Source organism: Rhinolophus sinicus, linkage group LG11 (assembly GCF_036562045.2).
Source record: "Rhinolophus sinicus isolate RSC01 linkage group LG11, ASM3656204v1, whole genome shotgun sequence".
Taxonomy (NCBI): domain Eukaryota; kingdom Metazoa; phylum Chordata; class Mammalia; order Chiroptera; family Rhinolophidae; genus Rhinolophus; species Rhinolophus sinicus.
Genome location: NC_133760.1, coordinates 19,592,246 through 19,606,805, shown reverse-complemented (window position 1 = coordinate 19,606,805; position 14,560 = coordinate 19,592,246). Strand labels below are relative to the sequence as shown.

At 47.2% G+C, this 14,560-nt stretch overlaps 1 protein-coding gene across 1 annotated transcript; it reads right to left on the bottom strand.

Annotated features, from left to right (window-relative positions):
* Positions 1-868: 868 nt before the first annotated feature.
* On the bottom strand, positions 869-7,171 carry GINS2 (GINS complex subunit 2). The gene is made up of 5 exons (XM_019747107.2): positions 6,959-7,171; positions 6,448-6,562; positions 4,747-4,846; positions 1,764-1,890; positions 869-1,543 (listed from the first exon to the last, which is right to left on the bottom strand). The coding sequence occupies exons 1-5, from the start codon at positions 7,046-7,048 to the stop codon at positions 1,418-1,420; spliced, it is 558 nt and encodes a 185-aa protein (XP_019602666.1). The 5' UTR covers positions 7,049-7,171; the 3' UTR covers positions 869-1,417.
* Positions 7,172-14,560: the final 7,389 nt, after the last annotated feature.

The window sequence follows — 14,560 nt, the reverse complement described above, 5'->3', positions numbered from 1 at the left end:
GAGTCAGCTGTACCTCAGTCGGGTTTTAAGAGCACGGTAATAAGGGGCGAGACCTGAGATACACGACTCCTGACCCTCTGCAGTAACATGAGTTTCTTCTAGAAGAGTGAGATGAAAAGGCACGTCCTGTAATCTGAAAGCAACCCTCAAAACAGTCACTTTAAACGACAGAGACCAGGTCTCTGTCCCTGGGTCCTAATCCCCCCAGGTGTGGCCCTTCAGTGTTCAAATAACCATTGGCGGGACATCCAGACCAATGTGGAATGGAGAAACGGTGCTCAAATAACTAGAAGTAAGTTTGGACTTGAAACACTGACGGGCAAGTAGCAGCATATTCTCCAGGCTCGATCCTGCACGTACCCTCTCTAAAAGCCCTCGAGAGAACATGCTCCTGCTTCCACAGTCGAAAACCAGATGGTTACAGACCTTCCACTCATTGGACGACTCTGACAATCTTTTCCCCTCTCAAGGTAATATAATCTCTACAAGGAATTTAGCAATTCCAAGACGTTCCGATTAAAATTTTTTCTCTTAAAGAATTGACCCTTATTTGAACTATTGCTACCTATAAGTCTTTCCCCAAAATCCATCAAGAGCAGCGTTACAGGTCCAACTTTTCTTCTTCTTCTTCAGCTTTACTCATGCACTCAATAACATGGAATTATTAATAGGGAAAAAAACTGACTTTCCCCTTGATAAGCAACCCTTTAAACCTGGACCAGAAGGAGCCAAGAGAACGAGAGACATGCAGTGTTTGTCTGCAGTTTACAATCACCTGATAACACACCTCAGTTTTGTCTGTCAGATCATTTTAGTCACATGGCTTGTTCCTTCTACTTAGTAGCAGGAGAAAAACCCAGCAGAGAGATTGGGTTCGTTCCATCTTTATTTAGTGTATCAGGGCTTACATGATCAACACGTCAATGTCACTAGCCACTCATCTGCCATCCTCGGTGAGCAACCTCTGTAGATTCTAAGTTTAGCCCAAGAGATCAGGATCAAGGGGGGAAAAAAGCCCTAGGCCACAGCACCACTCAACTGTATCTTTTTTAAAAGCAATGCCTAACATCACTGAACATTCACCCACATAACCGTCCCATGCAGGAGCCCTGAGGCTCTGCTAGGGAGAATTTGTTTGCCAAAAGCCAAAGCTCTCCCTTTCCCTATAAAAGAACAGCTGGCTTCCTGACACAGATGTGGGATTAAAGGATCTCTCAAGAACTAAGCGCAAACCTGTTGCTTTCCAACAATGTTCTGAATCCATTCCTTGATTCATTACACGTTTTTCTTACATTTAAAAATGGTTCTAGAACTCCAGAACTGTGAGTACCTCTGCCATGTCCAGAGCACTCACATACCACCTGGGAAACCTGCCAGCAGACACCAGGCCTTTCTTTGACAGATCAAAGGTCTTTTTCTAGAAGTCCTGAGACTGGGCACTTTCAGAAGGTTGAAGGTTTGTACGGAGTTTGTACATGTGGTTGAGTGCTTGCGTGAGAAAAGCCCCGCTGGTATTGATCTCCATCAAGGTCAAGTTATCCAGCTAAAACACAAGAGAAAACAGACTGGGTTGGTTGAGTTTCTAATTTTGAGAAAAAGGTTCAATCTGAACCAAAAGAAGAAACCAATCATTTTAAAAAGCACAGCCAGTAATCCCTGCGTGTGATGGCCTAACCCGGGAGAGTGCCATAGGAAACCCGCCTGCAGCAGGGGGCCTTCCCGGGGGCGGGGTGCAGGGGGGTGCAGGCCAGGAACACACCCACCTTGGCGTGCGCCTCCTGCTGCCTCACGAAGCTGTCAGCAGACACGCGGAGTTTGGCAATGCGCGTGTCCCACACATCCTTGATCAAGGTCCGGATCTCATCTGCTTTCGGGACGTTGTCTGAAGCACTCAAGGGAGCAAAGGGTGAAATCAATCGCGTAAGGAAGCACTTGGGAAACGAAAGCAATATCCAGCTAGAAGTGGCTTTTTAAAAAATGCTGCTTGGATTCAGGCAAAATACATGAGCTGTTCTAGACTCAAAATTTGTTTTGCTTTGTTTTCAATTTTAAAATGTAAGAATTTCTTGCAGTTTAGTTTGGTACCAAGAGAATTGACCATGATCCACACAGGAATTTGTGCTGTTACCTGTCCCGTGGCAGACGGCACAGGACTTGTTTCCTACAATAATTATCAGAGAATAAGCTTTAAGTTGCACATCCTCTGTCTCACTGAGTGATAACTGAGTGTCCTGTGCTGTAGAATTTCCATCTGGAATGAATTTGTTTCAAGGCTGGCTCAGAGGTCATGACTTCTATTGCTCACATCCCATCGGTTATCCAAGGGCTTACAAACCACCAGGGAAAGAAACTGACGGCTCTGTACCAGGCCCTGTGCTCAGCACTACACAGCATTTCTATCCTCACAAAAGCCCTGAACGGTAGGTATCCTATTCTATGGAGAAAACAAAAATATGTTTACAAAAATCACAGAAGACATTTCATATTGGCATTAACTGAGCACACCTATTAATAATGAATTCTGGGTAAAAGTTGGAACCCGAGTCGGCAAGGGGTGATCACAGCTTTCCTGTGTGAGATTCTTTTTAAAACTAACCTTTGAAAGAAAAAATGACAATAAAAGCAGAAGCCAACATCGTCCATCACCAGGCATTCTAGGATAAGCTGGAAATGATCTCTCTCCACATGCTAAAATTAGCTCATGATCAGTAGATGGAGAATCTGATTAGTAGGTGGTATAAAATTTATGTAGTGGATTTTACTTTAAAGCCCAAACATTTGGATCCTTTGCACTGAACAACAGGTGAAAGAAAGGACCCTAGCTCCTTGTTAACGGAACTGCAGAACAAAGGTATAATACAATTAGGTCCCTTAGCGAATGGATTCTAAAGGATTTCAAGACAAAGATTTCAATAGGAACTGCATACGTAATATACCGAACTTCAAAAACTAAAGATGAACAGGCCCATCACCTCTGCTTCCAGATTCTCCCTCCCAAGTCACTTCCCGGTGCCGCAGAAGGCTTTCTCAGATCCACCTTCCTGAACACCCAGGGGTCCTCTCCTGACATAAAAGCCTGCGCATTCCCACCCCCACATACTGTCTGTCTGCCCCAGCAGCTCTGCTTCCCAAACATGCCATGCCCTTCACATTCCTATTCCTTCTTCCCTAGTAAATTTTCCCTCATCCAGCCTAGCAGCCTCTGGCATCCCCAGGCAGCAGGGTTGTATCCAGGGTCACATCTCTCCCCAACTACACCAGGAACTCAAGCCTACATGACTCTCCCCGATCTGGTAAGACGCTAAATATGTTGTGAATCGCAGCTTCATACCAAGTAAAGGACAGTCCGTGTTATGTACCCTGAATTTTCAGTTGCACAGAAGTGCCATTCAGTGCGCCCCGGCGCTTGCTGCTCTACAGCAGGCAGTGGGGAGCGCCCCAAGTTTTCGTCTAGTTCTGCTCTTGAATCCGTCAATTAAAAGGTGTCAAAAGCTTGACATCTTGCAAATTACATTCTAAGTATGTCCCAAGCAAAACTGTCCATACTTGCCTGTCCCCTCCACTGATTTCATTCATTTATTCATTCAACAAACGTAAGCACCAGGAACTGTTAGTACACACAACACAGGTCCTGCCCATTAGAACTGGGGGTGGAGGGGAGGAGCACAGCCAGACAAGTGACTAGAATATTATAACTGACAAATGCTATGGAGGTGGACAGAGATGCCAAGAGGACAGGTAGGACAGGAAGGGAGCATCTGTCAGGCTAAACCAAAAATCGGAGCAGGGCATACATGGACTTACTGGCAGCAGGGATAGTATATGCAAAGCCCTGAGGACCTTGGTACCGTGTTTCCCCGAAAATAAGACCTAGCTGGACAATCAGCTCTCAAGCATCTTTTGGAGCAAAAATTAATATAAGACGCAGTCTTATTTCACTATAACATAAGACCGGGTCTTATATTAATTTTTGCTCCAAAAGATGCATTAGAGCTGATTGTCCAGCTAGGTCTTATTTTCAGGGAAACACGGTATGTACAAATTGAAAAAGGCCAACGTGAGCCTGGAACCTAGAGAATCAGAGGGAAGAACTAGAAGAGTCGTGAGAGAAGGAAGAAGGAAACCAGACTACGCAGTGCTTTGAAATACCACGATCAGAACTTCAAACTAAACCCTGGAAAGGCTCCGAGGAGTAGGGAGTCACATGGCAGCTTTATCTTTAAAGGGCCACTCTGGCTCCAACACGGTGAATGAGTGAGAAGCCGATGGGGAGCCAGAACAGGACGTAGGGAAGCGATTTACTACAGCACATTTTTGCCACTAGTGGGCTTTTCTTATAGCTCAGGGTCAGACATGCAAGAACTCAAATGCACATCCCAAAGAAGAAAAAGGGGTAACGCTTTACTAATAAAATATATCTGCAGTTATGAAAAAGGCCACTGCTGGAGATGATGATGGAGGTTCATACTGAGGTCTGGTGTCAAGTGATAATTAGGAGGCAGAATGAAAAGAACCAAGGGATTTACCGGGAGCGGGAGGGGAGGAGAAAAGGAAAAGTGAGGAAAGGAGAGAGAGTCCAGGCAAGTGGGCAGACAACTCCAGGATTACTGATCTGAGGAACCGCGCGGCCAGGAACACCACTCACCTCTGTACCGAGCTTGGAACAGGAAAGGAAGGGTAAGCGCTACGGGATGAGAGTCGTGAGTCCCATCTTACGTGCGGGCTCTGAGAAGTGAGAGTACTTACTGATTCAACAGGAGTTTGGTCAGTTCCATGTAGTAAGGGCTAGGCATAGGGGTAAAAGTTTCTTCCTTTCGCTCATGATCCCTAATCTTCTCCAATTTTTCTGAAATTCAGAAGTGAATACATTTTACCATCACCATAACCAAAATATTTTTTTTAACTTTCCGAATGTACCAAGTGCCTGTGTTTCCTATTCAATCAACTAACAACTACAGGAAAGAAACACTTTTTTGGAATATCATTTGTGTCACTAATGAGATGATCCGGGACCTAGTCCCTCGAAAATCTCAGAGAAAGTATAAATTATTGTTGTTGCTGCTTTGGCCGGCAGAATATATCTGAAAAGAATATGTCAGTCAGAAGCTCTTAGGGAAAAAGCAAAGTATTCTATCTTTGATGCAAGAAGTGATGAAAATAAACAGTGACTGGAGAAATTATAATAAGCCTTGTTCAGAAGAGCAAGTCAACTTACAAATACAACCACCCCAGTCTTGGGGGTTGGAAGCCCATCATATGGAATCAAACAGCCAAGTCCAATTCCATCCAGCAGTAGTACTGTTCTCCATATGCCACAACTGCCTTACCCTTCTATCTGACTTACTAGCCTGAGGAACCTCTGGCCTGCAGTGAGGCAGGTTCTTGCTCCATAGCACTTAGACCAAAACTGCCAGAAGCTGATCTTAATACGGGGCCTTGCGGGGATGCAGCCCTCATAGAGCCAGGCCTGGAAGGACTAAAAACCCCTTCAAAACAGAAGAAATTGTTTCCCATTATGTTTCAGGACCACCCGGGCCATTCACCCCTTTAGGACAGGGAGTAAGGAGGAAATGCCCAAGAGGCCTTTCTTAAACTGCATTTGATGGCTGAAAGTGTCCTTGCTTCTAGGAGGCAGGTATCCCCAGGTGATTCCCAACGGGGAGGGGACAATCAAAATCAGGGCTTTTCAAATTGTACACGGCCCATTACTTCCCCCCCAAATTAAGATTCTTTGCTATAACGAGCCATTCACATCTCTGAGGTGGGGAGAAGACTACAAAGGATAGACGGGGTCAAGTCTGTCTGCATCTTTGATAAATTTTCTTTTTTGCTCTAACAGCTTTACTGAGGCATAAACATACCATCCAATTCACCCATTTCAAGTATTCAGTGGTTTTTAGTATATTCAGAGTTGTGCAACATTTTCATCGCCCCAAAAAGGACCCGCCACAATCCCTCCATCACCCCCATCCCTAGACAACCACTAATTTACTTTGTCTCTGTGGATTTGCCCATTCCGGGCAGTTCATATAAATGGAGTAATACAATATATGGTCTTTCTGTCTGTTTTTTTTTTTTTTTTTCCCACTTAGCATAAGGTTTTCAAGGTTAATCCACATGGCAGCATTCCTTTGTATGGCTGAATAATATTCCCTTGTATGGATAATGCATTACTTTCACACATTCTCCGTAATGTAGGATATGACACTACTACTCAACATGTTAGCCTATATACTTTTTAAAAATGGAAACAAAATGCTTAAGGTCATATCATACTTTTAAAGCAAGTTGAAATCGCTTAAAAACAAAATCTGAACTAAAATTGAAATACACACCCCAAATTCACACCAGTAATAGGGGTCAGTTGACTCTAAGGGAACCTGGACCCCTTAATTTCAGCTGTTCCGTGCACCATGGAGGCTTCCGGGACTCCACCCACATTCTTACCCACATCCATCCACTCCGGAGGGAGCAACCGACACTTCTGTCTTTGTTTCAGGTTAATCGCCAGCCACAGAGGCACTTCCACTGGTAAGCCAGGATTAAAGGGCCCCAGGTCCCCCTGCCAGAGGAAAAACAAACCCACGTCAGACAAAGCAGAGCCAAAGGCATTACTGGACCTTTGCTGCTGTCAAATCAGGGAAAGGGCGATGTACAAATCACAGTCCAAATGCAAGCCCTGGGGGTCACGGAGCCGCGGAAGGCAGCTCCACATCTGCACTCGCGCGGTGGCGCTGGCCACGCCGGGCAGCCCGCGTGAGTCGTGTTTCCCGAGGTGCTGCGGGGAGGCCGTCCGAGATCACTTAGGAGGCGCAGGCTACCGCCGCCCCCCTCCACGCTGTCCCCCGAGGTCCGGGCACACCGAGTCCGCCACCCAGCTTCCCATCCTCGACTTGGGGACCGAGCCGGGCGGCCCACCCGCCCCGGCCTGAGGCAGATGCCCGGCCCGCACCCTTACCCCGATGAGGTAGATCTTGTCCAGACTGAAGTTGGGGATAATGGTCACTAATTCCTTCTCGGCCAGAAACTCCACCTCGGCCGCGTCCATAACGGCGCAAGCGGGCGGCCCAAGACTCGCCGCCGTCCCCGGCCCGAGGGTCCCCCGGGAGGTGACGCGTCTGCCTCTTTCCCGCCACCACGCGGAGCCCGTCCCCCGGCCGGAAGAACCCTCAGCCGGCCTATAGCAACGCGGCGCTCTCCGCGCGGCGGCGGGAGGCGGCGAGCGTGGCTGCTACGAGCCCACGGATTGGCGAGCTTGAACGAGTCTGAGCACTGACCCGCCCCCGCAGCCGGCCCCGCCCCTTCGCGGACAGCACTGGGCCCCGCCCCCATCTGTGGGCCAAGCACTTCGTGCCGCCTCCCCTCCAGCATCTGGCGCTACGTTTCTTTGTCTGTTCACACGCCCTGGGTGCCTACCCGCCTACACCGAGTCTATACCCCTTACTCCTGGGCCAGGAATAAATGCATTTATTCGGTCACAGCATTACCTGGCTAGACAGACACAGCTTCACCCCATGGGATTGAGGGAAGGCGTTGTTGCCTTTCGTTTCAAAATCTTCTGCTTTCTCTATACTCATTGATTAAAAATCTATTAAAATGTGGATTGCTCCACACCACCCACACCTTCCAATTCAGAAACAGGGGAAAGGCTCAGAATTTGTATATTGGCAAGCACCCCAGGTGAGGCTTACGAAGGGGCACGTTTGTGGACTGCAGCAAATATGTATTGATGTGCTCACCTGTTAGTTGAACAGGTACTACTCTCTATACAGTACGCTTGTGTGAAACATAACAGTGGTTCTCAGTCTCCCTGCCGTGTCAGACGCCCCGAGAAGATTCTGAGTGGTAACATGCACACTCCTAGAAAACTATGATTCAGGTGTCTGGGGTGGGGACAGAAAGCTGAATTGTAACCGGGACCAGGGTGATTCGGTAGGGGTGCTTATAGGCCAGGAAAGCTTCCTGGAGGTGGGCAGCCTGTGCAGGGCGGGTAGGGACAAGCAGTGGACTGGACTTGAATTTGCTCATTAGGCCTTAAGAAAAAGCATAGGGGACAAGAGGATTCCAGGATTCTGTATCTCTGCAGGAAAGCTGCCCCAGCCCCAGATAACCCCATTCTTTCCCCTCTAACCCCCCTGAAACTTGCCAGGTGTAGGGTTGGGAAGATGAAATAACAATATAATTAAGTTTTTGCGACAACATGGATGTACCTAGAGGGTATTATGCTAAGTGAAATAAGTCAGACTGAGAAAAACAAATACCATATGATCTCACTTATATGTGGAATCTAAAGAACAAATTAAACAAAACAGAAACAGACTCATAGATACAGAGAACTGATGGTTACTAGATGGGAGGGGGCCGGAGGGCTGGGTGAGAAAGGTGAAGGGATGGGGCGGGCCCGGTGGCTCAGGCAGTTAGAGTTCCGTGCTCCGAGCTCCGTGCTCCTAACTCCGAAGGCTGCCGGTTCGATTCCCACATGGGCCAGTGGGCTCTCAACCACAAGGTTACCAGTTCAATTCCTCGACTCCCGCAAGGGATGGTGGGCAGTGCCCCCTGCAACTAAAATTGAACACGGCACCTTGAACTGAACTGCCGCTGAGCTCCCGGATGGCTTAGTTGGTTGGAGCGCATTCTCTCAACCACAAGGTTGCCGGTTTGACTCCCGCAAGGGATGGTGGGCTGTGCCCTCTGCAACTATCAACTAGCAATGGCAATTGGACCTGGAGCTGAGCTGTGCCCTCCACAACTAAGACTGAAAGGACAACAACTTGACTTGGAGAAAAGTCCTGAAAGTGCACACTGTTCCCCAATAAAGTCCTGTTCCCCTTCTCCAATAAAATCTTTAAAAAAAAAAAAAAAGGTGAAGGGATTAAGAAGTACAAATTGGTAGTTACAAAAGAGTCACGGGGACGTAAAGTACAGTATGAGAAATATAATCAATAATATTGTAAAAGCTATGTATAGTGTCAAATGAGTATTAGACTTATGAGGGGATCACTTCATAATTTATATAAATGTCTAACCACTATGCTGTACACCTGAAATTAATATAAAATAATATTGAATGTCGACTATAATTTAAAAAAAATAGTCACAGGCATATAAAGTACAGCATAGTCAATAATATAATAACTATACAGTGTCAGATGGGTAATAATAGACTTATTGGAGTTATCATTTTGTGAGGTATATAAATGTCTAATCACTATTGTTTTGTACACCTGAAACTAATAAAAAATATAATTAAATTCTGTCCACTCAGATAGCATGGAAAGCGTATCTGTTGTTTATCTGCCCTGCAAATTGTCATTTGCAGACCTGGAGATTACCTTCATTGCGTATCATTTATTAAGACAAATACTTTCAAAGAAAATAAAGTCCCTCTGGATGCTGTGGTGACCAAGGGCAAGTGACCACTCTGAACCTCGGTCTCCTCATCTGCAAAAGAGGTAGGAAAAGAAGGAGCTGGGGTGTTTAGGGAGGTTGGGAAGCTACGGACTACCTGGCCCCTCCTAAGCAGAAGCTCCCTCGCATCTGCAAAGAGTGTGTGCCAACTTGTCTGGGTTTTGATTGATGGGAGAATGTTTTCTTCACTGGCAAATATTTGTATTTCAAAGTTGGCGAGGCTTCCCTCCCAGCTTTTGCAGCCTGCAAAAGAGCAAAGGAAAAGAGCTGGTGGGAAAGCCGAGGTTCAGAGAGGGACAGTGGGTGAGTGGGAGAGAAACAGAGCCCAGTGTCCATGTCACCTGAATCCTGGTGTCCTTATCTGTTAAATGGGGACAGTGCTGCTGCTGACCTCACTGCCCTGTTCAGGGAATAAGAGGAGACAGTGTGCAGTATCACACACACTGCAAAATGGTGGCATCTTAGAGTCTCAAACTTGAGTGTATATCAGGGTCACTTGGAGGACTTGTTAAATATCTTTCCCTTCACAGCAGCACGACTCACAACAGCCAAAAGGTGGAAATGACCCAAATGTCCATCGGCTGAGAAGTGGATAAACAAAATGTGATCTATACATACTATGAAATATTATTTGGTCATAAACAGGAATGAAGCACTGATACCTGCTACAATGTGGGTGAACCTGAAAAACATTATTGTGGGGCCAGAACCCCAGAGAGCAGTTTCCAGGCTCTCGGCCTCACATAGAAAGGTGCTGGCTCAGGTAGTAGATGGTCATCAGCTGTGACTAGCTGTGACTTGTTGGCCATCGGCTGTTACCAGTTAGCCATTAGTCCCTGATATAACTGCCATGGCTAAGCTAGCAAAGTGGTAGTATAGTGGCGTGGTGTGGCGGTGTGGCGTCCTGGTGTTGCGTGGCGTGGTGGAGTGTGGATTGCGGATTGCAGAGAGGTGGATAGCAGCTAGCAAGTGAGGTTGGTTGACAGAGACAAGTGGACGGTAGGTTGCAGATCATGTGGCTCCTGCTTCCTGTGTCTCCAACCCAGCTGCCAGCCAGACTATAGTGGTATGACTCCCCTACCTATGGCTCCGTGGGTGTTCCTTTTTGGCCTCACCATGTCCTGCGTTCTTATGTGGGGAGCAGGACTAGAGACCCCGTGTGACACCCTGCGTGACAATTATACTACATGAAAGAAGCCAGTCACCAAAACCATGTATGATTCCATTTATATGAACCTCCAGAATAGGTAAATCTGTACAGACGGAAAGGAAATTAGTTGTTGCTGGGGCTAGGGGAGAGAGAAATGGGGAGTGACTGTTAACGGGTACGGGGTCTTTCTTGGGGGTGATGGGAAATGTTCTGGAATTAGATAGTGGTGGTGGTTGCACACTCTTGAATATACTAAACACCACTGAATTGTATACTTTAAGAGGGTGAATTTTATAATATGTGAATTATTCCTCAATAAAGCTGTTATTTAAAATGCCCTCCACAAATCTCCAGGCTCAGACTTTCTGACTCAGAAACCACACACTTAACACACTCCCCAGGAGATTGTTATAATTGGGGAAACTGGGGAAGGAAGTGATTTGCCCCAATCCAGTCTAGCTCTGGTTCCAGATTCTGTCCAGAATAAACAGAATCATATCCAGACTACCAGGATCCGGAGAGGACTTCCAAATGCCTAGATTCCACCGGGCCTCTCAAAGTGGGGGAAACAAGACAGTAAACAGACAGGAAAACTAAAGGGGAAGGAGGAGGGGAGTTGGGAATGATGGAGATGGGGTGCTACTTGAGATGGGGTGGGGAAGCCCTCACAACCATTATTTCCTGTTGTAAGAAACACCTCTGGGGCGGCCGGTTGGCTCAATGGTTGGAGTGCAGTGCGCATAACACCAAGGTCACCAGTTCGATTCCCACATGGGCCAGTGAGCTGCACCCTCCACAACTAGATTGAAAGAAAAAAACACAACGACTTGACTTGGAGCTGAGCTGCGCTCCCCACAACTAGATTGAAAACAACAACTTGACATGGAGCTGATAGGTCCTGGAAAAACATACTGTTCCCCAATTTAAAAAAAAAAGAAACACCTCTGCTAAAAGGCTGGAATTCCCCATGTGATAATGAATTAAGAGTTGGAGATAAAACAAATGGGAGTAAAGGGACAAATCTCCCCTGCAGAAGAATTCAACTTTATATATATATATATAAATTTCTTCTCAAGCACAGCTTTTATATATATATATATATATATATATATATATATATATATATATATATATATTTGCATACATATACATATATATATATATGTATGTATCTCCTGCCCTCAAGGTGGCAGCAAATAACTCCCCACTCCTGAGTGTGGGCTGCCCAGAGAGACTTTCTCCCAAAGAGAACAGGATGGAAACGGAAAAAGAGTAACGTGACAGTGGAGAAACCTGACCTACAAGACCTGAGCCAGGTGATCAAGGTCAGTATCAGCAGTGATACGCCATGGTGACGGCATGGACCTTTGATATAATGGATGAGAAGGGCACTTTACCTCCCAAACCTACATCCCCAGTCTAATCATGAGAAAAACATCAGACAAATCCCAATAGAGGGACATTCTACAACACATCTGACCAGCACTCCTCAAAACTGTCAAGGTCACCAAAAACAAGGGGAGTCTCAAAAACTGTCATGGCCCAGAGGAGCCTAAGGACTCATGATGACTGAATGTCATGTGGGATCTGGGATGGGATCCCAGAACACCACCACCAAAAGTACACTGGGGAAACACTGAGGAAATGTGAATAAAGTATGGACTTTAGTTAATAACAATGTGTCAAAATTAGTTCCCTAATTGTGAAAAATGTACCAGAGTAACGTAAGATTAAGGACAGAGGAGACAGTAGATGGGAACCCTCTGTACTATCTTTGCAACTTTTCTGTAAATCTAAAGCTATTCTTACCAACAAAAAGTTTATTTTTAAAAGTCTGCCCTGGGGCGGTCAGATGGTTCAGTTGGTTAGAGAGCGAGCTCTCTACAACAAGGTTGCTGGTTCAATTCCCGCTATGGGATGGGGGGGCTGCACCCCCCCCCCAGCCCCCGCAGCTAAAGATTGAAAAACGGAGACTGGACTTGGAGCTGAGCTGCGCCCTCCACAACTAGATTGAAGGACGACTTGGAGCTGATGGGCCCTGGAGAAACACACTGTTCCCCAATATTCCCCAATAAAATTTAAAAAAATAAAAGTCTCCCCTTGTGGAACCTAAAACACTCCCAAATCTGTGAACCGATTGCCCCCTTCAGGGTAGTCAACTCTGCAGTAGCTTTTGGTCACATAGAATTTAGACCAGCAGAACAGTGCTCCAAAATGAGTCAGCTTGTGGACTTCTGAGGAAGGCAGTGGGTCTTTCCGCCATGATGGGAATGTCCCACAGAGGCACCAGCCGGTACAGCAGCCACAGGTGAAAATTGAGCACTTGCAATATGAGTGACTGACTGGGGACCGGGGTCCTCTGAAGGGTCATTCACTCCTGCGTCTGATGTTGGGCCAGCAGCCCGCTGATGCATCCCCACAGGTCATCCTTGGGTTGAGCACACTCGGGAAGGACCTGTGGTCCACCTATGCAGAGCATGTTCATTCAATCCTAGATTAGTTTGAACCTCTGCTATGTGGAGCAATTTTCTTACAGTGACGAGACCGGTGGCCTAGGAAAATGATGAATTACAGTGAAGAATCGAGAAGACGGGTGAGAAGTTCTCTGCCTGTGCATGAGACTCACCTGCCCGATTCCCGGGCCACACTTGGACCAAAGAAGTCAGCAGAGCCCAGGCCTGGGCCAAGCCTAAGAGCCACTGCTCTGATAAACTGAGTCCAACCTCTCTCATCTCGTCTTCGGGGAATTTAGGGGAAGCAGTGACTTGCAGCTGGCGGTGTCACCCATCTAAAGATGGGGCTAGAATTTCAGTCATGGTAGCAAAAGAGAAATGCAGAATGTAAAACACATCCTCTGGGGTAACTTCCTTTCCTTGCCTCAGCTGAAACAACCCTGTGGTGTGGTCCAGGGCAGGGCATGGATAATAGGACATAATTTGCTTTCCTAACTGGACCCCCACTGGGCCACAGCTGTGACTTGAGCCACTGTCTGCACCCAGTCTCTAAGGTGGAGGTGATAATATGACCTCCTGCAGGACTGACCTCAGTGGCTCTGATTGGTTTGGGCCACCCCGCTGCAGCTGTACCTATTCTGAACATCACCGCCTCCTGGGCCCGTAAGGTTCTTAGCTGTGTCCAGCAGGGCTGTGCTCTACCGACAGTGGCTCTTACTCTTAGCAGAAGTGATGTCTTTTTCTTTTTTGCTTTATTTTTATTTTTTTTAAAGATTTCATTGGGGAAGGGGAACAGGACTTTATTGGGGAACAGTGTGTACTTCCAGGACTTTTTTCCAAGTCAAGTTGTTGTCCTTTCAGTCTTAGTTGTGGAGGGCGCAGCTCAGCTCCAGGTCCAGTTGCCATTGCTAGTTGCAAGGGGCACAGTCCACCATCCCTTGCGGGAGTCGAGGAATCAAACCGGCAACCTTGTGGTTGAGAGCCCACTGGCCCATGTGGGAATCAGACCGGCAGCCTTTGGAGTTAGGAGCACGGAGCTCCAACCACCTGAGCTACTGGGCCGGCCCGAGACGTCTTTTTCCTGTGACAGCCCCACAAGGCATTATTGTCCCCATTAAGAGTGGCAAAAGGTGAAGGAAGAAAGACAGGCAGCAGCCACCTCTCCAGGGCCTGCTTTGTAAGCCATTTCCGACAAAGTGGACACGATCCCAAATACAATGGGAGGCCATCTGAGGGATGCAGGACAGAAAGTGCATTTGCATCATAGGAACACGACTGGTGGATGGAGTGAGGGTGGGACACAATCCAGCAGCAGGAGGCTCACCTGGCGCCTGTGAGCGAACGTCCAGGTGAGCAGTGTCGATGGCCTGACCTCGGGCAGCAGGCACAGGGACCAAGGGGAGCCATCGTCTGCAAGCAGAGCCCGTCCATTGCCCGCCTGTGTCCAGAAACGCCAGGTGCAGGGATGCTGCTAGAAACCACCCAGGGGGCCACAGGTATTGCCCCACCTACCTGTGCCCCTGCACAGCCCAGCAGTGTGCCCTGTGCT